This window comes from Zootoca vivipara, chromosome 7 (assembly GCF_965207765.1).
Source record: "Zootoca vivipara chromosome 7, rZooViv2.hap1.1, whole genome shotgun sequence".
Taxonomy (NCBI): domain Eukaryota; kingdom Metazoa; phylum Chordata; class Lepidosauria; order Squamata; family Lacertidae; genus Zootoca; species Zootoca vivipara.
In genome coordinates, this window is record NC_142590.1 from 27,123,749 (window position 1) to 27,147,636 (window position 23,888).

At 45.7% G+C, this 23,888-nt stretch overlaps 1 protein-coding gene across 10 annotated transcripts in view; it reads left to right on the forward strand.

The window, feature by feature from the left end:
- The window catches only part of TTLL7 (tubulin tyrosine ligase like 7), a 75,236-nt gene that overhangs the window by 46,206 nt on the left and 5,142 nt on the right, over positions 1-23,888 (forward strand). For 5 of the 10 annotated variants that reach the window (XR_015950987.1, XR_015950988.1, XM_060276783.2 and 2 more), the window contains 7 exons: positions 4,294-4,380; positions 6,243-6,432; positions 7,845-8,119; positions 11,569-11,697; positions 14,458-14,538; positions 19,502-19,662; positions 21,367-21,540. Coding sequence is in view for 6 of the 10 variants with exons in the window: in XM_060276783.2 (XP_060132766.1) it covers positions 4,294-4,380; positions 6,243-6,432; positions 7,845-8,119; positions 11,569-11,697; positions 14,458-14,538; positions 19,502-19,662; positions 21,367-21,540 (1,097 nt within the window). In the remaining 4 variants the exon portion in view is untranslated. The remainder of the gene's footprint in view (positions 1-4,293; positions 4,381-6,242; positions 6,433-7,844; positions 8,120-11,568; positions 11,698-14,457; positions 14,539-19,501; positions 19,663-21,366; positions 21,541-23,888) is intronic. The other 5 variants (XR_015950989.1, XR_015950990.1, XM_088673879.1 and 2 more) reach the window with 1 other exon arrangement.

Genomic DNA, 23,888 nt, shown 5'->3' on the forward strand with positions numbered 1-23,888 from the left:
ACTAGTTATTGCAATAAGACGGCAATAAAGACTGGAGACCCTGTGCCTTTTTCTCCAGGAAACTGAGTAAGTCAGAACAGAACTACATGATATGGGATAAAGAACTTCTCGTGATTCATGTGGCCTATAAACAGTGGAGGCATTTCTTGGTGGGAGCCTGTCATAAAATCCAGGTGTGCACCGACCACAAGAACCTGGAATATTGGCACAGAGTTGGGCAGATGGGCAGAGTTCTTCTCCAACTTTCGCTTCACCATCCAGTACGTTCCCGGGGAGCAGAATGTCAGAGCGGACGCATTATCCAGAAAGCCTGAATATCTGGAGGACGATGGACCTCCAGTGGTCAAACACATTTTTTCACAGGAAAAGTGGACCTGTGGGGAATGCTGGTCGAGGGAGTGGAACTAGCTAGACTCACCAGAGGAGAAGACTTCACTCAGACCAAACTGAGGGAACTCTGGGAAGGCAGGGGGGTGGAGGAAGGTTTCGAGGAAAAAGGGGGACTGCTTTTTTACAAGGGGACTTTGTATGCACCGGGGGGGGGCGCTTAAGGGCGAGGGTACTCAAACAGCTGCATTGCAATCCCACGACAGGACACTTTGGGTGGGAAAAAATCCTTTCTAGTGATGAGACCAAAGGGGAGAGAGCAGCACCAGCGGGGTTGCTGGAACCATTAACCATGCCCAGCAAACCTTGGGAAGTGGTTTCCATCGATTTCATGACAGATCTGCCACCATCTAAGGGCAAGATGGCAGTGTTGGTGGTGGTAGATCTGATGACCAAAATGTGTCACTTCATAGCATGTGCGCGTGCGGTGTCAGCAGAAGAAACCGCCAAGCTTTTTGTGGAACATGTTTTCCGACTGCATGGCATGCCATCTTGTGTAATTTCTGATTGCGGAAGGCAGTTCACCTCATGTTTCTGGCGTAGGCTCATGAGACTGCTGCAGGTGGAGGTGGGCTTTTCCACAGCCAGGCACCTGCAGAGCAATGGGCAAGCGGAGAGACCTAATGCCGTTCTGCAACAGTACCTGTGATGCTATGTCAATCAGAGGCAAAGCGATTGGGTGGAGAAATTGGCGCTCACAGAGTTTGCCTACAACAATGTGGTGCATGTGTCCACAGGAACCACTCCATTTATGGCTAACTATGGACGTAACCCTAGAGCCTTTCCAGAGCAAGAGGAGGAGGAGCTTAGTGTACTGGCGGCGGAACACTGGGCAGAGGAGATGGAGGTCATACACCAACAGCTCAAGGAGAACCTCGAGAGGGCGAAGGAGGCTTACAAAAGGGGAGCGGATAGGCATAAGAGGCTGGGGGAGGTGATTCGGGTGGGGGCAAGGTATGGCTGTCACCACAAGGTCTTCCTTCCTGGGGATGGTGCAAGAAGCTGGGGCACAGGAGGTTGGGTCCCTTTGAAGCAGTGCAGCAAATCAATCCAGTGGCTTTTAAGTTGCAGTTGCCAGAGCACATGAGGATACATCCAGTGTGTTCATAGATCTTTGTTGTCTCCCTACCGGGAAAGACATCGTTTCCAAAGGGAGGAAGGGGAGGACCCTCCACCACCCAGGGTAGAGGAGAGGGAATTGTGCAATGAAGCAACAGAAATCTTAGATTCCCAATGGCACCGGGATGCCTTGGAGTACCTGGTAGCTTGCGAGGGGCTCCAGAATCAGACAACTCCTGGGTGCCAGTCGGTAGAATTAGCGAGGAATACATGATAGAAGAATTCCACGCTCTGTTCCCACATAAACCCAAGCCACCCAAAATGTGGGTGGGGTAAGTTTTTGCGCTCACTGACAGCGAAGAGGAAGAGTTCTGGGGTTTTTGCTCAGAAGGGGAGGGAGAGAATGTTGGGGAATGGGAGCACGCTTCAGAAGATGGAGGAGGGGGAGAATGGGAAGCAGTGTTTGAAGACACTGATTCGGAAGAAGAATCCTTTGTTGGTTTCCCCTTGTCACCCCCTAACCTCACAGGCTGGGACCAAGTGTTTGGCACCACGGACGAAGAGGAGTTTCTTCAGGGGCAGGGGCATACCCAGGATCAAAACTAGGGGGGGGCAAGGGGCGGGGCAAGGCACAGGAGGGGAGGGGCCACAAAGTGGGAATGTGGCTGGGGCTACGGTGAGCGGGTTCCGCCGGGGCGCCATTTAGCCTCTCTGGGGCATCGCCCTCCTCCGGCCAGCAGCGTGTCCGTCCGTCCCCCGAGCGAGCGCTACTCACAGCCAGGGCACCGCCCTGATGGGGCAGCCAACGGCCCAGCAGAGGCAGCGTGGCACCCAGCAGGCCCACAACCACAGCACCCGACGCACAGAGCAGCAGCAGGAGGAGGAGAAGCGCGGCTGCCGGCCCGAGCGCGAGGCGGGCGGGCAAGAGCGCAGCGGCGAGCGGCGGCATCTCTTCTTGTGCGTCAAGCCAGAGGAAGATGCGCACAGCAGCGGCGGCCTCAGAGGAGGATCGCCTCCCGCGTCCTCCTCCCCACAGTGCCCCTGGTGGCCAGGCGCCCTGGCGCCCCCTAGCCTGGGCCTAGAGATGGCCCTGCAGGCAGCAGCGGGCGGCGGGTGGCGGCGGGTGGGTTGGCCAGTGCCCTTCCATTTAATTTTTGCTCTTTTTTTGCTTCTGGGGGGGCAGCTGCCCCCCCGCCCCGCGCTGGGTATGCCCATGTTCAGGGGGTTTGCACCCTTACCCGACAGCAGAGGAGGTTTTTTTGGGGGGGGGGCTGGATGTCAGGGGGTCCTCTCAGGGTCCGCGGGAGGAAGTGGAAGGGAGATTGGGATACAGGGAGCCTCGGCCTCTGCTCTCCAGCAGCACCTCGTTCAGCCAGGAGAGCAGTCAAACCTCCGGTGGGGAGGAGAGGGAGGCAGTCAGCACCTCAGAGAAGGGGGCTCCAGGATGCTGGCTTGGAGCCCTCGCACCATCTCAGCCTAGAGGGCTCAGAGAGGGAGACGCTACTTCCGTCGCCCCAGTTGCACAGAGGCATCAAATGCAATGAGGGGAGGTGGAGGCTGGGAGTGCCCAAGTTCTTCTGCTGGGGTCGAAACCGGAAGGGGGCACTCCTGGATTCTGCGAGTGACTGAGATAGACATGAACTTGTAGCTCTGCACTGTACATAGTATGCACAATAAACCTGTAAAAAGTCAGGTCGGATTTCGGCATTGTTACTCATGAGCAGCCACTCACCATCGTGACAGCATTCTGGGAGTCATTGAGGTTGCTCGCGAGCAATTTGCAAAGGGGCCAAGATGAGCAAAACAAATGATGGGCAGGTGAAGGGGCAAGGTGCCACCGGGCAAGGAGCCCAGGGCGGCGGGCTTCAAGACGACCCGGCACTGTATGCAGTGGCCCTCGCGCAACGCAACGCAGAGCTGGAGGAGCACATTAAGGTCGGATTTCGGCGTTGTTACTCGTGAGCAACCACTCACCATTGTGACAGTTTCAAATCGGATGGGGGACTGTGTGTTGAGATTTCTGCATTGCAGTGGGTTGGACCATGTGACCCAACTCTGCAGGTCTATGACTCTACGAGTGCCCGGATTGCCAGAAGTTTTTCACCCCTCTTTTGTTCCATGACGTTGTGTAGTGCCAAGTCATCCCATAAGCATGGTGGAATTTTTCAGTAGGGTTCCCTCCAGCACACAATTCCTCCAGCTTATGGCAATGAACAGACTGCGTTCAAGGCCAGTGTGTGAGAGGAAGTGTCTCCGAGATAGTTTCCATTCATCCAGATGTTCCAATACATCTGCCAAAAGTGGACATTCCATTGGCTAAGCATTATCTCCAATAATGTGCCTTCTCCGTGAGTGCCTGTCCATTTTCAAATGGCCCCTAGAAGAGAGGGTTTGTGTAATGATGTGTCTTTGAAAGCTTCAGGGAGTCGTTTTGGGAGATGAAAGAAACAACTCCCGACATCCTGGTCTCCAAACTTGGCAGAGGTCCTTTGAAGCAACCGCAAATCTTTAGTCCCCCCCCCTCCCCCATGTAGAACTTTTTGATAGCATTTAGATGAAAAGCTGTGCTGGAATCCCTGTGCCATCATCCCTGCTCCTAGTGTACATCCACTGCCCTAATTTTCTGCTTACCACCTTGAAAGGCACGTGAGAAGATTCTTTGGGCATCTGTGTTAGCTGTACCAACCTAATTAGGCTCCAGCAAGTCTACAGTAATACTTAATGCCTTCCTTTTGGAATCTATCCTCTGCTGGATGAGAAGCAAAATGCCATGTTCATAATTTTGTGTGCATTCTGGCTTTTTATATTAATCCAGAGATTTAACCCCCACCCCCCACGCTTTTTTAGGAAGAAGACATATTGGATCTTCTGGAACAATGTGAACTGGACGATGAGAAGTTAATGGGCAAATCTGTCCGGCCGCGTGGCCCGAAGGTATGTCACTGCATTCTAAACACCTCTGAAGTTTGGGACTGGTAAAATCAGGATAGCACCGCCATGCTGCAGGCAAGAAGGTTAAGGCCACACAGTGCAAGGAGGATGCCCTGGCCTCGGGGAACAATTTCAGTAAGGCCCTAATACATTCCTTTTCCTTTTGCTAAAACAAAAGACACCCAAAAACTACATGGATTGCAAGCGGGATGTTTCTTCCTTCTTCCCTTCCTCCCGATTTCGATTTTTGCACTGAACTGGCCGTTTATGTCCTCTAGATGGCACATTTTCACTTTCCTACAGGAAATACTTTTATGCTAAGGCAGCTATAACTGTTTATATACTCCCTTGCATTGCATCTCTTTTAGAAACTGCATGTTAACGTGGTGTCAAATAATGCACATGCACATTATATATAACAGACACACAAACTCCCAGGCTGACAGTATTGTGGCTCGTTTACCCCCAGTGCATTCTCTTCCTCTCTGTTTCGCCTCCGTGATACTTACCGAGTCCTATATAGTTCTGTTAATTCAGTAGGTGGTGGCAGCTACTAGTAATAACTAGGACATTTTAGGGTAGGTTTTTGTCCCAATTAGTAAAGCTGGGGCTCTTAGTCACCCTTTAATTTTGCCTCCCCCAGTGACCCCTTTTGGGGCACCCGGTTAAGGACTGAGGCTTAAGGATTCTCTGAAGGTCAGCTGGGTACATCACCACCCTCAGCTGAACGTGCAGCACAGCTCTGCAAAGATAAATTGCTCGTTTTTATCTCGAGTGACCTACTTTTCACTTAGAAATCATCAGAAAACAGGCAAATAAAAACCCAACAGCTCAGCTGGTAAAGAGATTAACCGTCATGGCTGCGAAGGCCAGTGGGGCAGTCTTCTTGCAAAAAACGATACATTTCCAGAGGATTGTGCTGATGTTCTGTTTTGCATCTGCTTTATGGAGGGAGGGAGGACAATTATCCGACCTTGTCAATTGTTCCCGTGGCTGTTTTGTGTGTGTCTCTCTCTCTCTCTCTCTCATATTTTGAAAGATAAATGACCCTGACTGGATATAGCGTCCCATGTGCATATGGGATTACAGTGAGGCTTACCGGGCCAAGTCCTGTTTTCATTGCTTAGGGTTTTATCCCCCAGTGCTGGCTGGCTGGTTTGTTTTATTCTATTTCCAAACCTGCTTTTCTAAAACCTTGTGTTGCACCTACATTGGAAACATTATATGAATGAGTGTGGCTTAAAGAGCTAAGCGTGTGAAACCCCTTTTCCTAAAAGAGGTCTAGTGGACATATATTACCTTTCTCTCACCAATATTACACCATCATTTTGAAAGGGAAAACTTTAGGGCAGTTTGGGGGGACCCGCAACCCTCTTGGTATTGTTTGACTCTATCTATTGAATCTTTCAATTGTTACCAAACTTTAAAATCAAATCTCTCTCTCTCTCTGCTTGTGTGTATTAGAACAATACAGAGATTCAGTTCCCACACATAGGAGATTATTTACTTTTCCATGCTACAATCCCATTGGGGCTGGCCCTATTGTTAGGCAGAGAAAGGTGGTGGTCTCAGGCAGCTGAATTTGTGTGTCATTATTTGTTACTGAAGTATTTTTACTGGCAGGGAAGCCACACTTGCGAGATTTTCTGCCTCAGGTGCCAAAATTATGCACCTTGACTTGGGTGGGGGAGAGGGCACCATTTGCTTCTCCAGTGCAGGAAGCAAAATGTATTGGGCCTGACCCGGTCCCTTGCAGTGTCACAGAGACTCCCAACCCCCCAGAATGAAGTAGGTTACAGTGAAGGGGGCGGGAGAGAAACGTTAATACATTTTTTCCCCTTCCCCCTCTCCATCTTTCTCTCCAGCCCTTGTATTCCATGCCAGAGAGTGCACAGTTCTTGAAAAAGACCGGGAACAACAGCAGCGGCAGTAGCTGTGAAAGCAGCAGTGATCTATCTGAATGGGAGGAGGAACCCGAAAAAGAATATGAAAATGCAAAGAAAGAGAGGAATGTCTCATTTGATGTTGAAGACAGGAAATTAATAGAACGATCCAGTAAGTTAGATAAATACAAAGCTAATGAAGTTTTGCAGAAAGCATGCATTATTATTATTATTATTTTCAAAATGTGTGCACATGGTTGCTGAATCTGAAAAAGCCACTGGGGACCATTTATGGATCTGAGATACTGAGATTGTGAGGTCTTCTGAACTACCCCCTTACTCAACTATCTCTTCTGTGTCCCCACCTCTTTCCACCAGTATAACACAAAAATGCATCCTGAATCATTGGAGCGCTTCTCAAAATATCTATGGAGTACAGCCCCATTATAATTTGAGAGTCTCACAGTTTCAGCTCCGCCTGCTTTCAGTGTCACGAAAAGTCACGTCTTTCTCTTTCCTGCCTGTATGTGTCTTTTCGTTAGAAAACCTATCTTGCTTTTTCCCATTTCTAAGGAAACGCTCGGGGTGACTCATATCAGTAAAATCCAATCTAACAGTCAATGATGAAACAGTCAAAAGGCAGCAGGGGGAAAAAAAGAAAGAAAGAAACAGAACGATAAAGAGACAGTAAACAAAGAAATTCAAGCTCTAGTCACACCAAAAGCTTTCTCAAGTAACAACGTTTTGAGTCTACAGTGGCACACTGGTAAATAGAGGGCCAAGTGAACCTCCTAGGGTAGGAAGTTTCCATGTTGTGGGGGCTTCAGCAGAAAAGGCTCTGCTGCACAACCCTGCCAACTGTATCTCACAAGCCGGTGGGATGCAGAGAAGGGCCTCACCAATATATTATCATTACAGTGGTACCTCGGTTTACAAACACAATTGGTTCCGGAAGTCTGTACTTAACCTGAAGCATACTTAACCTGAAGCGAACTTTCCCATTGAAAGTAATGGAAAGTGGATTAATCTGTTCCATCAGGTTCGCAGAGTACTTAAACTGAAAATACTCAAACCGAGGCGTACTTAAACCGAGGTATGACTGTATTGCTGGGGATTGATTGGGAGGTTGGAAGAGGCAGTCTTCTGGTCCTAAGCCATTTCGGACTTTAGAGACGATAACCAATTCTTTGCGTAAGGACAAGAAACTTTGGCTTCTTGATTTTCCTTCACCCATCCCCACCGCTCAGTGCTTATTTCCGAGGCAAAGACTGGGGCATTAGAAGAAGGGGGAAGGATGTCAGGAAGGGAGCCAACCTGCCTCCAATTGGCTCTTCCTCAGCAGTGTAGTGCATCTTGGCTCTTGCCTGGCGCATGGCAGCAGGAGAAGTGTTCGTTGCGTGGAGTTGGGTAGACAAGGCACCCAAGCAGAATTGGGACTCTGTAAGGAAAAGAGGGATCCCAGAAATGTCCTGGACAGGTGAAGAGGTTGGGAATCACTGTAAAAAAACAAACCATGTTTGTTTGTTTGAGAAAGGGAAAAAGGGGTGTTTTGCTTTTCGTTTACTGCGTTGTATCTCTTTGCAGGCAGAATGCACTGGAAGCGGCCTCTTAAGAAAGTCCCTTCTTACGTATCGCCCACGCCGTTGTCAGGTCCTATGAGGCGTTCTGTGAGCTGCCCTCGCTCCATTTCAGTCTTGTCTATGCAAATGCAAGGCGCCGAAAACCGCCCTTTCTCAGCCAAGAATTTGGTGCAGCTTTCTCGCCCATCTTCTGTGAGTAGGTCACACTCTTTAAACAGAGGTTCATCTGCGGGCAAAATGTCTCATACTGCCAACCTGGGTACTGTACATTCTCCTGTGGTAAGTTAGCAAATCACACCTGGAGGTGAATTGTTTGGGTTCTGGTGTGGTGTCCTCTTATTATCCAAGCCTTAAATTTCTACTTCTGCAACCAGCAATTCACAGGTAACTTAACCTAAATGAGTTTAAGATTGATAAAAGTTAACTAAAGAGTAAGCATCCTGTTATACACACCAAATGAGATATATCCAATCCATTTTGGAAACTCAGAAGGTGTAATTCAGATATGCTGAATGTGGTTAATTCACACAGCCACGGTTTGGATAATGGGTGTGGGATTTTATTGTGTCTGTATGTTATTTTGGTGACGTTTTCCCAAATATTTTTTCAAGTGATGTTGGTTGTGGCTTATTTTGAAAAATCTGTTAAACTGATTCCAAATCAGCATAGATTTGTTCCATAGCACTGGTGATTACAACTAACCTTTCTTCTCAATTGCTACTTTTATATGTACAGCATTAGAACATTTAAAAAATGATGTTGTTATTTCAGCTACTACAGTAAATTACAGAATTTAATCAAAGGAAGCCAGAAATTCAGGCACAGCCAAATGACCAAATACAGATCATGATGATTACAGTGGTACCTCGGTTTATGAACACAATTGGTTCCGGAAGTCTGTTCATAAATTGAAGCGTTCATAAACTGAAGCAAACTTTCCCATTGAAAGTAATGGAAAGTGGATTAATCTGTTCCAGACGGTCTACGGAGTACTTAAACTGAAGCGTAAATAAACTGAAGCGAACTTTCCCATTGAAAGTAATGGAAAGTGAATTAATCCGTTCCAGACAGGTCCGCGGAGTACTCAACCTGAAGCGTACTTAACCCGAAGCATGGGTGTAATTGGTTCCGGAAGTCTGTTCATAAACTGAAGCGTTCATAAACTGAAGCGAACTTTCCCATTGAAAGTAATGGAAAGTGAACTAATCCGTTCCAGATGGGTCTGCGGCGTTCGTAAACCAAAAATTCGTAAACCGAGGTGTTCATAAACCGAGGTTCCACTGTATAGAGATGATGATGATGTTGTTGTTGTTGTTGTTAATAATAATAATAATAGGAGAATAAGAAGAGACATCCGTTCAGTTCTCCCCAACAACCATTATATGTGTTTTTACAGCCCAGTGTTTTTACAACCCAGTCTTTTACAGATTTCCTAATAATATACTGTATGTGGCAAAATATTTTCTTGTGGTTTCTTACATATAAACATACTCAATTGTTCAATGGCTGCACAGCCACACTGGGGTGGAGGCTGGATGGGGCAAGATGAATGATATTTGCATGCAAAGAAATGTTCTTATTGCCCTCACCCACGAGCTTCCTTCAAGCCATCTTTTACCAGAGGGGTGCGTGAAGAAGCTACAGGGAATGTTGGGGTTCCAGAGCCCAGCAGTAACCATGACACTGGTAATCAGGGGGCCACTGAACCTGAAGCTGGCAGGCAGGAGCCCACTGAACCAGCTGCCAGAACCACTGGAACCTTTTGAGCCAGAGCCTCATGGGTACCTTCCAGTGGGCCTGAGGAACGTTCCGTGTCTCCCACACTCCCACAAGGAGTGCACCAGGACAGAGGCCATGGAATGTAGGAAACATCTTCAGACCAGGGGGTTGGCCCTTTAAGAGACAAGGGGACAGAGGCTAGGAGAGGTGGATTGGAGACAGAAGGTCAAAGGTTTGCTGCCAACCTTAGCTGGAGCAAGTTGCTCACTAGTAGCTGTCCGTGGTGCTGCAAGGAACAGCCTGCCTTCCTCCAAAAGCCACAGGAACATGACATTGTGGAGCTGGAGGCCAGCGAGTGTGGCACTTTGGTACTGAACCCAGGTTCTGGTCCCTTCCAGCTCTAAGATTCTGTGATTCTATCTATAGCTCCTGGTTTTGTAGGCTGCTCTCACTCTTCAGAGGCTGGCTTCCTGCTTGCTGTGGTGAGGGAGCAAATGCGTGAGGTGACTGAATCATTCCGTGTGGCCATGTGTGACATTTTTATTATGACCTCATGGTTCTATGGGACCCTGATGGAGGCTTATAGGATAGGATAAAAACAGAAATTGATTCCTGCACCTTTAAACTGCTAAAACCAGAGCCCTGCAATTGCAGCAAATAAACGCAACCAACAATAAAATAGAACAACCTTCTGTTTTGCAAAGTTGAAGTTAAAAGTAACCCAAAGCGATCTTTAAGCCGGCCGTGCTTTTTCACATGAATTAATGTGGTTCTAGGTGAGAGTATAACAAGGCTTTAAAATGAAGTCTGTCATCTATATGGAGCCCTTCTGTCACTGTAAAGATGTACTGAAAATGTGGTGCCCACTTAAATGAATATTTAGTGACTCTTCTTTTTTTAAAAATGGAGTGCTACATCTTCTGGTAGAGAGATCCTGCTTAAGGCCCGTGTTATTTATCTGACAGAGCAAGAGACGTATTTCTTTTAATAACGTGAACAAAATCACTTGCAGAGTAGGAGGGCTAAATACTGACAGCGAGCTTATAGTTTTACATTATTGTTGTGTAATTAAGAATAATGTACTGCAGCTGGCCAACAGCATGAAAAAAAATCGATTTTTTTTTTATTTAAAAAATTAGATTGCTGGAAAACTAATCATTTGGTAAAGATAAAATGTTTGTTGTGAATTGTGAGATAAGATAGATTTAGTGAGTCGTTGTTGTTAGATTAAATACCGCTTCCACAGATCAGCAGAAACTGAGGTGATGATCCCAAACACACTTAGTTGGAAACATGTGTCAGTTAAATCAATTGGATTTACCTCCGAAGAAAAGTGGTTAGGGCACTGCTATAAATATTGAGGAATATATAAATGCCAGCAAAGCAGACGCTAATGTCAAAGCAATGCATTCTGCATCATTTTCAGAGCCGTTTTACTTTACACACATCCTACAAAACATGTTGTTAAGTCCAGTATTATATATTGCTTCGTTACAATCTCTTGCTTCAGCATTAGAAATCTCGCAGATGCATCATATACTTTTGATTCTATATGTTTTATTTACTGTGTCAAAGGTCCCTTTTAAGATCCATAAAAACAGCGCGCACACACACACACAGAGAGAGATCTTCCAAGTTATTAATAATTTTATGCACTATAATGTACTGATCAATACAAACATGCCCTTGCCTGAAGTCTCTTCCTCCTCCTCCTCCTGGAATGTGTCTGTGTTTTAATTCATGTTTGCAAAGGTTGTTTTCCACAAAAGGCAAGATGTATTGAATTCAGTAGAATCCAGTAAAATCCAAGATGCATTGAATTCAGTAACATACCCTCCCCCACCCCCCGCAATCCCAACATTTTGTTTACATATTTTGGTTTTAAATTTCTCCGCTCAGTTCTTCTAAGCAGAAAATTAGCAAGAAAAGCGTTCCTCGCCTCTGCTTCTCACGTGACTCTGAAATCCCACCCCGTCACCCAGCCACCTAACCCTCTTCTGTCTTGGCAGACGGAAAGGCAACAGAGAGCCAAAGAGCAAGAGGAGGCCCTCACAAAGGAGACGCTGGTCATTTTCACTAGTATGAAGATCCGATTCCCAGGGAAAATCAATGAAGACTCAGACTTAATACTCGACGACGTGAGTATCGGAGAAGGGAAATGATAAGCAACCGGGTGTTTATTTGCCGACGAGGCTACAAAGGTGATGGACGAGGTGACACTCTTTAATGAGGGCATGTTCCCTACCCACACCCCGGGTTCCCACTCGGTAGCAGAATCCTCTGACTCTGCACCACACCATCTCCATAGCCATCACGGTATGAAAACAGTGGAAAACATTCGCGCGCAGTAAACATGGTCAGAGAATCAAGGGGCTTTATCATCCCCAAGCAAACTTTGTCCCAGCCTTTACCTATCTTGCTTGATGAGTTTTGCTGAAATCACAATTTGACATTGGAAAGGAATTTCCTCCAGGACAATTTTTTTGTACAATTTATATCCTGCCTTTTGTACAAAGACCCCCTCCCAGGGCAGTGTACAGTATTAAGAACATAATTCACACAGCATGATAATAAAAACATAGTACATAGCATAAGAATACACACAGCAAAACAATAAAATAATCCTAATAAACTTCTTCTTCTTGGGCCACGCGGCTTGGCTTACCTGCCTGAGTCATATGGAACTCTGTAGCTTCGAAGCTAGGCACATCTCTTGGGGGGGGGAGGAGAAAGGATCAGTGGATGGGAAAGACTTTTCTTTCCTTGAGAGGCTGCCCGTCAGAGTAGACAACACTGAGCCAAAATCATTTTAGCCAATGTGGTGCTCTCCAGATAATTACTGGACTACAAGTGGATCTACACTGATCTGGAAAAAACACTTTAAAAAACCTGTAATATAGCTCTCAATGCAATTTCCCATTGACGACAGATCACTGCTTTACAGTGCCCTCTGGTGTCACATTTTATAACACATTTTTAACAGGTTAGTTAGTCCTCCCATTATCCCTGGCCATTGGCCACACTAACTGGGCTGATAGGATTTTGCGCCCAACAACATTAGGAGAACAAAACGTTGGCTTCCCATAGATGGACAGATAGCCTCAACTGGTATAAAGCAGCTTCCCATGTTTCGTGGTTGGTTCTTCAAGCACCTTTGGAGATCTGGATCATGTAAGGTTTTTTCTCTTGAGATTCTGGCAGAAGAAGATCCTGACTTTGGGCCAGTGGTTAGACAATGACTCTCAGATGCACCCGCCCCTCCAAAAGCCAGTTCAACATAGTTTCCTCCAGGTCACTCACAACTGACTGTGAGAACTTTTCTCTAGGTGCCACCCTTAACGACAACATCTATGGCCATACCCATGTGCCATATGTTACCCATAAGAGGGAAGGCAGGGTTTGGGTAGCTGACATGCTGGAGAAATTGCAGTGAGAGCTAACAGGATGGCACCAAGTTGATCATCTCTGCCACCCTTCCCAGATTTCTTAATACCTTTGACAAAGCAGGCTCCAGGCTATTGATTTGACCGTCTGCAAAATGCCAAATGTACTGCACTGCGGTTCACTTCTTCTGATGTTGGCATCTTTTTGAAAGTTTAGTTCCTTTTTTTTGTATATAATTTTTATTGAATTTTCTGTTTTACCATTTAAAGTACTCAATTTTACATCTTTAAATTATCTATGACTTCCTTTCTTTCCATGGTTCATTTTACATTTCATAAATCCCTGCATATTTTCCAAAAAACTATACCATTCAGTATTCCATCATTGCACCCGTCAAAACTTATTTACGCTGTTGAATTTATCTTAATGCTGCCTGCGTTTTCAGCTGTACACAATTCTATCCCATATATTCAATAAACGTTTTCCAATCTTCTCTAAACATATCTTCTTCTTCTTCTCTTATTCTATATGTTAAGTCTGCAAGCCGCGCATATTCCGTCAACTTAAGTTACCATTCTTCTTTGGTTGGGACCTTGCTCGTTTTCCATTTTGTGGCTAACGAAACATGGGCCGCAGTAATAGCATACATAAAATAACCTTTTTTGACACCTGGGGGAAAACGTTTAGTTCCCAACCTTGCTAGGCTGTTCTCACCCAGTGGCTTTTTACTCCTCCTGTTGTTGTTTAGCAGCAGAAAAGGTCCATAAGTGTAACAGTATTGTTTTCTTTTTCCTTTTGCTCTTCCTTCTCTTTGACCTGTAAACTGGGACATTTCAAATGATCCCTCTCCCTTCTTCACCCACCATCGGTAAGGCTAGTTTTTACACCACTCCCCACAATCTTTCTCAGTTACTCTTTGCACCATCTGGTGGCACAGCTTGAAATACTACTCAGTAGAACTACAGGAGGGCACAAGGGGAAGGGGACGACAGAGGACGAGATGGTTGGACAGTGTTCTCGAAGCTACCAACCTGAGTTTGACCAAACTGCGGGAGGCAGTGGAAGGAAGACAGGAGTGCCTGGCGTGCTCTGGTCCATGGGGTCACAAAGAGCCGGACACGACTAAATGACTAAACAACAACAGAACTACAGATCCTTAACAGGCTTCTGTATTGCGAAGTACAGGGTGAGTCCTTTAAAAGAGGCCCCGTGGATACAGAGTAACATACACATACCGCACCTTGCAGTCCACAAATGTGTGCTACAAAGCAACAGTTTTAAAAATGGGAAGCATTAGGAGGTATGCAGTTTGGCCCTAACCATATGGGCTTATTTTCAGACTATTTTCACATGTGCATGGCTGCAATTTCCCTTGCTTTATGGTGGCTGGCATTTGTCCCCATTAGAGCAGTTGCACCGATGGAGAAACACCTCATTGTACCTATGGCAGTAGTTTGATTTCTTCAGAAATGACATCATTCTAATTGATTTTTTTGTGTGTGTCTTTCATACAGATTATGGATAATTGGAAATACCATAAATCAAAAGTGGCTTCATATTGGTTAATTAAACTTGACTCTGCAAAACAGAGAAAGGTGAGTGGTGCATACTCCTCTCACTGTGTGTTAGCCATTAGAAATAACACTTTTAATGAATTCTTAACTATATTGGTCATTTATCTGGTACTGTCTTATCTCAGTTGAACTTTTAAAAATTTGGTATTCTTGTAGGTCAGTAAGAAGCAGTCAGTATTGTGCCCATTTTAAAAGGTCATTTAGGTTGCCAAATCCATAGGTCAGTTCAGATGTAGCAAGAAACCAGGGTGCCTCACTAGAAGAATGATCCGCAATAAGCATCTCATTCAAAGGCCTTTCCCTTTCCTTCCTCTGACACACCTACAACGAGGAGACTGTTTTTGTTTTGAACAAAATCATATTTCTACAACACTGTTCCCTGTGGCACCTGAACTCTGGAAACTGTGGTTTTCTTCAACTCTAGCTGGTGAGCAAATTAGATCCTAAAACCACTGTGTATCTTGACTTGTTCTTATTAACAAGAGTTTAAACAAACCACGGTTTATAGTAATGGAAGCCAAAAGTAGTTCTCTGGTCCAAGGAACTGGAGTGTCACCATCAGCAGGGTTTTTTTGGGGGGGGGCTCAGCTTGGATGGCTCAGTTGGTTAGATCGTGGTTGCAGGTATGATCCCCTGATGGGACAGTTGCATATTCCTGCATTGCAGGGGGGTTGGACTAGATGATCCTCAGGGTCCCTTCCAACTCTACAATTCTATGAATTACTAGGTTAGAAGTATTTCACTGATTGCACTGATTCCTGTGCAGTCTGTAGTTCTGCTTCCTCTTGCATAGCTCTTCAGAATTACACTTTCAACCATTCAGTTTTCTTCAGCGCAAGGCTCTTCTTAAAAGCACTGTAGACTCTGTTTTCCCTGTAGGATACACACACACACACACACACACACACACACACACACACACACACACACTACCCCCAAACAGTAAGTGTATCTGCTTTCTTCCACTGACAAGTATAAGTGGTACCCCAGGCACACAGTCTGGGTCAAAATGATATACTAGGTCATTACGAAGAAAAATGGCACTTCTGCAAATGGTGGGTGTCTTTGTTCAGCTTGCAAAGACATGCCTGATGACTCAGGGGGCTAATATTACCTGAAGCGCTGATGAGCTCTCGACGTCTTTTGGCAGCAGTGCCTTGCCGTAGGCTTCTCTGTGTGTTTAATCCTAACCTCTATGAGCAATCAGAGTCATTTTTAAGGATGCAGTTAAAGAGATTGCTTAAGGTTTCGCATTGACCTTGAGGCCCAAGGTTTTCAGAGCGTGAAGCAAAAGTACAGAAGCCCGGCCTGTCCATATGCCACCATATGGGAAGGGAACTGATGGGGATAAGGACAGGTGACAGTAACAGATATAGTCAAAGGCTTTTTTAAAAGATTTCAATTAAGGGGCATAGCTAGTAGTGGCATAGCGTATAAAATGCAGGCAGACACAGGCACTAAATGGTCCATCACCTGCTGGTTTATGTGTTAGGGGTAAGGTGAGCTGAATGACTAATATGCACATATTATTGAGGAGAATATGCACATTGTTTGTCCATGGACAGGGCATTGTGTGCTCATTTCCTGATTCAACGCATGCATTCTGCAGCAGGCTTTTGCATATCTTCTGGGCAGCATGGATAATCTGAGAATGTGCCTGTGCACATTTCCCCCAGGATGCAGTGCTGGAGATGATGCATTATTGCCCAGAGGATGTACGAAGGTGCAGTACATTGGAAAGTATTAATAGTTGGATAAATGGCAGCATTACTTGAGCAGGTCACCTTAGCAAGAAAACTATGTGCAGGTTATCTTGCAAGCTTGGATAGTTAGGCGAGGGCTTTCTCCTGGTCCTTGCATATACAGTAGGAGGTACGTGTGATCGTTGTGGGAGCGAATCTCAGGACTTTCGTATCCCTTCCTCTCACAAGCAAGGCAGTTCACATCAGCCATGGTTTAGTCCTGTAAAAATGGCTGTGCAAAGCAGAACTCACAATCTGCCTGCCATAAAAAAACAGAGGTGAATCAAAAGGGCAAGGCTTCCTTGTGTAGGCACTTAAATGTGGAGAGATTGTTTTTGTGAAGGTTCTGCACGAGCAGGATGCACAGTACGGTCTGTGAGCCTGCCTTGGGGGTTTTGTATTCCGATTTTGGCACCTTTCAGCTTGATTGTAATCTACAATTTGCAGGAAAGTAAAAAAGAAAAAAGACTACTTCTTTTTCTTTTATAAATGACAGCAGATTGTAGTTATAAAACACATATGTGTGCTGTTCTACAATCTTTCATGTTTGGGGGGGCCAAATATCTTTTTTCTTTTTCTTTTTTTGCAGAAGGTGGAGATCACAATGGAAAACACAATTGCAAAAATTGTGAATCTTAATTCCTATACATTGTATATAAACTTACCTGTGGATGTTCAGGCTTCTGTGCATCCTGACACCCCTCTATATTGGTCTATTTAAGAAGTGCTAATTTACCTTCCCCACCCTGCCAGCTCCCCCCCCCCCTTTTTTGGCTGAATGCCTTCCTAAATAAGTTCCTCTTGAAATCAGAATCTTTGGTTAAATTCATATGCAATTAGCCTTAGAGGCACAGAATGGTCCCTGCAATCATCTTATGCTCATGGTTTCGCATTTTGATGTTGAGTGGAAGCTGTTGGTCTGGCGTTTAGCCTATGAACCTCTAACCCTCATTTACAGAAGATTGGAATTGATAAGTTAATTGTGCCAAGAACTGAGCCAGTGACTTGTAGTCAACACTGAAATGAATTGAAATGAGGAAGCTAGTGTCCTAAGGCAAAGGGAGTTGATTTCATGTGAAGGGAGTTTTAATTTATCTTCCCAAGCTCTGCATGTATCCCCGGGGTAGATTCCTGTAGCAAAAGTTCACACGCCGCTGTTAAAGCGCCTTGCTATGCCACTCACAGAACAATCCCATAGATGTTTACTCAGAAGTAAGTCCCACTGAGTTCTTTGGTGTTTGTTCCCAAGTAAGCGGGTTTGGTATTGCAACCTTAGTCCAAGAAACCAGCCCTATCCTATGGCCCACAGTTACATTATTAGCTGGGTTGTGAAAAAGAGGTAGAACTACGCTGAATGGCAGAAAAGATTGGATTGAGCTTGGTGACCGAGTGGTACATGTTGAAACACACACACACAAAAAAGGAAAGGCAAATTAGAGTCTATACAAGAACCTTGCAGCTCTTTCCCCCCCAGCTTCTCTTGTAAGCCAAACACAGTGGTAAGAAATTCACAGTTCAGTTTGTTTGTTTGTTTTTAAATAGTATATAGGGTTTGGCTACGTTAGACCATCGTTTCCTTCTGTTAAACTGGATGTGGGTACTATTTTAGATGGAAAGCCCGCATTGAAACTTTGAAAACAAGCACTGTAGTGGCTAGTCTGTAAAATGCAATTAAGGGTAGGTGCAGAAGAGGCGTGGTTCTCCCAGAGGGGCGAACCACAGCAATAGATTCCTGACAGCAGCGTCTGCCCCCTACCAGGAGAAAATGGGGTTAGGTAGGGGCTGTGTGAATGCCTTGGCAGAGCCAATCTGGTCCTCGCATTGGTGCACTCATTCAAGCAGCCCTGACATCTCCCCTCCCTCCCTCTCCCCCCTCCCTCTCCTTCCTCTTACTGGTAAGCAACAGTGCTGCTGCTGTTTGGGGGCTATTGCTGTGGATCTGTCCCACCAGGAGACCTCCTCCCGGTACCAAGTAGCAGAAAACAGGAACCGGAAGTGTATATTTTCGCAGCAGGGCGAGCCCATTTTTCACCTGTGCTTAAAATGCCGGCGATATAATGATCAGCAAATTAAACGCTAATTAATTGCTTGGTTATCTCATTCCTCCCTCTGTGTGTCAAGCACAGGCTGTTTGCCTTTTTTTAAAAAACAAAGTGCAGCATAAAATTAATTCAACTGAACGTTTATTCCTTGTTTTATTTAAAAACAAACAACACATGCAAATGCAGCCAACGGAAGCATTTCAGGTTTTGTAAAAGTTGAAAACCTGCTCTGGAGACGGAGGGGGAATTGGCCTCATGACATTGCAGGCTTCTCAGTGCTGGGTTTAGCTATTTTAGGCTGAAAAACAGGAAGAATGGGATTCCTTTGAAGTCGATCCTTTAAGGAAAAAACCCAAACACATCTCAGTGAAACATGGTAAATGGGCTCACCACTCATATTATACAAGTCTGGAAGCACCCCTGTGGGAGTGATTAGTTGTGCAGAAAGTTTTGATACACGGTTCAGAGAAATCAAAGTGTACGCAGAGTTTGTCGAAACCTGTTCATCCTCCTTATGGATATCCCTTTTTTATCCACAAAAAGTAGTGTCAGAGGTTCTTGCGGCTACTCTTGAGTAACGACGCTCCACACCTGCTTGTCTTCTATTTACAGTGCAAAGAGTCTGGAAAACATGTCTGCTTAGTCTGAGTCAGAACCTCGCAATGGCTTCTTTCTGTTTCGCGCCCAACATAACAGCTTGGGAACCCCAAAGCGCCTCCCTCTCGTCTTACCTATCCAGCTGCCTCCTTCTCTACTCGGTGTTGAGGCTCTTTTATGCTGCTAGAGCCTTGTCCCCCCCCCCCTCTGCTTCCTGACTCCTGTAATCTGATCCGCTACTGGAGTTACTGCTCTGAGAGGAACTCAACCTGATGAGGGGGGGGGGGGCTGTTCCCTATAAGCTCTCCCCCTTGCAAGTACTTTTGTTATTCTCCTCACAAATGGGTGAGATAAAATGTTCTTCACACGCCTAATAAAATTTTGATCCGATCTCATTTGTTTTGATTGCAGGCACTTGCCATAACCGTGTGTCAAATTTTAAAACCTACCCTTTCATCGTCGTCTTTTTGTCGCTGGTATTTTAAGTATTTATTCTTGGAGGGTTGCTGGCACAACATTTGTCCTCGAGTTTTGGTTGTTGTTTTTTTTAAAAAGTATTCCTTAATTTATTTATTTATCTGCTCACTATAATCCTTTCCCCAGGTTTTAGATATTGTGAAAGCGAGCATCCGTTCAGTTCTGCAGCGTGTCTGGGGAGTTTCAGATGTTGAATGTTTACATTTGTACCGACTTCTTAATCGTGTGTTTAATCGCCTGCTATGGAGCCATGGTCAAGGTCTGTGGAACTGTTTCTGCAATTCAGGGTAAGAAGCCATGTATTACCTTGTAACTGTCATGGCTTTCCTTAACTTAAAAAGCACCGTTCTTTTTGTCTTGTCTCTGCTGTGGGTTTATTATTATTATTTTTCCTCATAGTGAGTTACTTACTAAATCTTAACTGCTCCCAGAATTTTCTTCCGGTCCTGGAATGGTGATGGGTGGTTTAGAACTTTTGATAAGGATGGATGGGACCTCCTTGAACTCCTCAGCATCTGTGTCCTGTTCGATTTAATGGTCTGAGCTGAGATTGCACAGATTAGCGTGTTTTCCTGCTTTGCTGCCTTAACTTTTGCAACCAGGCAGAGTGGATATTGGCTAGGGCAAGAGAGGCATGTGTATGTGTGGCTGGATTGGAAAGAAGTGTGGCAGCTCCAGGGGCTGGCATATTTATTTCTCCTCCCTTTTTGGGGGATGTGTTGAGGGAATATAGGTAAAGGTAAAGGGACCCCTGACCAGTCATGACCAACTCTGGGGTTGCGGTGCTCATCTCACGTTATTGGCCAAGGGAGCCAGTGTACAGCTTCCAGGTCATGTGGCCAGCATGACAATGCCGCTTCTGGTGAACCAGAACAACGCATGGAAACACCGTTTACCTTCCTGCTGTAACGGTACCTATTTATCTACTTGCACTTTAATGTGCTTTCAAACTGCTAGGTTGGCAGGAGCTGGGACCGAGCAACGGGAGCTCATCCCGTCGCAGGGATTCAAACCGCCGACCTTCTGATTGGCAAGCCCTAGGCTCTGTGGTTTAACCCACAGCGCCACCCGTGTTGTGGTGGGAATATGCAGGATCCAAATCTTCCTTCAACCCACTTTTGAGTTGCTTCTCCTCCCACCCCCCACCCCGGCCATTAGAGCACTGGTAGCAAAGGAAAGGCAACTGTGGAGTACATTATCTTTTGGGAGAGACCAGTTGTGCAACCCTAAGCATGTTTGCACAAATACTCCCCCTGGTAAACATCAGTTCATGCACATATTTATTAAATAGTGCTTAATGCCAAAATAGGCTTCCAAGCAGCCAGAGTTGGGATCTACGGGTCCACGTATCAGACCAATATATTGGGAAATCCATTGGTAAGAGTAGAAGGGTAACTTCACTGAGCAAAAACTGGGCCATCTGATCTTATGTCTGGCATGTACCAACCAAAGCTTATTCAGCTGGATGCTTCTCCTGAGGATCCAACTCAGCAACAAGGATCCTTTACAGACACATCACATTTAGGGTTGTTGTTTTTTATTCCAGTAAAACATTGCCGTTGTTGTTGTTTTATAAGCTAATATAATGGCTGTCCAACATGAAGGTCTGTACTCCAGACATGCTTTTGTTTAGCAACTGATATGATGCTCTGTCGGAGACTTCAGGAGTTTGCACAAACCCTTGATCTGCGCCCTGCATTTTATGAAAGCAATGTCAACATGGTGTATCTTGTGCCGACACTAAAGGGTTCTGCCATCGAAGCTTTGAGATGCTCGCCAAACAACTGGCTTGTGGGCTTCTCCCTCCCCCATTTGTGTTTTATATTTCCTACCATCTGCTGGTGAAATAGGGTAGGCTCTTTACTGTAAACGGGCAAGGTCGTGCATTATTCCTCTTCCTTCTTCCATGGCTAAATCTCTCCTGTAGAGCAGTAAAGCTTTTGCCATTTGTGACAGAAAACATGAGGTCATGTCTGTTTCCATGCCAACAGGAGCTCCTGGGAGACGATATTCAGTAGAAGCACAGAAGCGGTGACTGACGATCAGATCCAGTGTTGCCAACGAATAGTAGATCTTTGTAAACAGTGCCTGCTAGTGGTTTACAAATACTCTGCCGATTCCAGAGGGTCCCTCACTGGAGTTTACCCAGACTGGGATGACACAAGGTATACACACCTCCTTTATTTTGGCTTTGTATAATCTAACATTAATTGCAATGCAGAGTGGCAAGGATTTGATTATGTTTCTATATATATTTTATTTATTTTTTTGCAATCTCAGGTTGGAAAGCACACAAATAATACATCAAGAGATGTTACAGCCTAGCAGTTGTTTACATGGCATACTTTCGGGGTTTCCTGAACTTGGGTCTCTGGCTGTTTGTTTGTTTTTGGTCTACAATTCCCATCATCCCTGACCACTGGCCCTGCTAGCTAGGAGTGATGGGAGTTGTAGTCCAGAAAGAGCTGGAGACCCAAGTTTGGGAAACCCTGGTTTAGCGTATGGCAGTTCACAGCAAGGGAGCTTGCTCATTTTTTCCATCACGAAAACAGACTGTGGAACAACAGGCCCATATAAATGGGGTGAGAGATATGCAGCCCTCCCTCAGATGTTGGATTCCCGACTTCCATCACACCCAGCAAGTGGTCAGGGAGGATGGGACTTGAAGTCTATAGAGGGCCACAGGTCCCCCACCCCTGATTTTAAATGAATATGTTCTTCTGTGTTCAACAAATCAGCCCTCAAGCACACATAGTGATGGCTTAGAACAGGCACCCCCCAAACTTGGCCCTCCAGATATTTTTGGGACTACAATTCCCATCATCCCTGACCATGGGTCCTGTTGGCTAGGGATGATGGGAGTTGTAGTCCCAAAACCTCTGGAGGGCCGAGTTTGGGGATGCCTGGCTTAGAAGCACTAGTATCTGTCTTGCCTGGTCGGAAAGGACCATGATTCCCAGAGAGCCATTCTAGAACTGCCAGGAACAAGTGTGTGGGACTCCTGTGTGCCAGTCTCCTGTCTAGACCAGGGGTCAGCAAAACCTTTTCAGCAGGGGGCCGGTTCCACTGTCCCTCAGACCTTGTGGGGGGCCGGACTATATTTTGAAAATATATATGAATGAATTCCTATGCCCCACAAATAATCCAGAGATGCATTTTAAATCAAAGGACACATTCTACTCATGTACAAACATGCTGATTCCCGGACTGTCCGCAGGCCGGATTTAGAAGGCGACTGGGCAGCATCCAGCCCCCGGGCCGTAGTTTGGGGACCCCTGGTCTAGACTTTCTCACAGGTCATGGAGTGCTTCCACCACATGAGGGAGCCTTTAGATGCAAAACCAGACTATGTGAAGTGTGAGTTTGTTTTTCTTTAGCCGGTGCTTCATTTGTGTGTGAGATTGAGGGCCGCTCCAGACATCTTAAAAAACAACAACAACACCCATTATTGTGCATTCAGCATGGTATTCATGAAGGTGTTGGGTTTGTGCCTGCAAAAGTTTTGAGGCAGGCCTACTGCTTTGTTTCTGCTTGCTGCATGTCCCTTGGCTTCCTGACGAAACGCTGTAACTTGTGGTTCTAAACTGTGGCCTAAGTTTAAAAACCGGCAGAAGATGCCAAGCAGGGATAAAGTAGCAACATCATGCATTTCGAAATGACCATGCCATATCACACGTTGGCTTAAAAAATAAAATAAAATCCCCCAAACAAACTGAGGAGGAGAGGAAGAGCAGCTCCACTAGTAATTCACAGAAAAACCTAGCTTAAAAAGAAACACTCTTATTTGCCTTAAGAAAAGATAACAGGGATGAGCACTGGTCTCTTGGGATCAGAATTCCACCATCTTGTAGATGACCTACAAGAGCTGTATGCAACAGCCTCATAGCTCCTCTTGCACAACAGACTTCCATGAATGCAACAGAGCTTCCTCTTCCGTCCTTTTCAGCTCCCTAAATGCCCTCAAAATGTGCTCCAGAGTGTTGCATGGTGTTTTTTTTTGAGGGGGTACAGGAGGAGAGGAAATGGAATTCCTGTTGCTCCAAACTTGCTGATGCAGCATTTGTGATAAGACCCAAAACACTTTAAGATCTGCTCATTGGATTCCTCTCCTTAACTTCCTATTTGCAAAATGCCCCCCCCCTAAGTACTTAGTGTTATATGTCCCTTTTCCATTTCTTCCTGGCAGTTAACCAACCATGAATTTTGGGACCCCTGGCCGTTAGGTCCAGTCGCGGACGGCTCTGGGGTTGTGGCGCTCATCTCGTTTTACTGGCTGAGGGAGCCGGTGTATAGCATGACTAAGCTGCTTCTGGCAAACCAGAGCAGTGCACAGAAATGCCATTTACCTTCCCGCCGGAGCGGTACCTATTTATCTACTTGCACTTTGACGTGCTTTTGAACTGCTAGGTTGGCAGGAGCAGGGACCGAGAAACGCCGACCTTCTGATCGTCAAGCCCTAGGCTCTGTGGTTTAGACCACAGCGCCACCCGCTGTGCATTTAGTTGCCAGCATT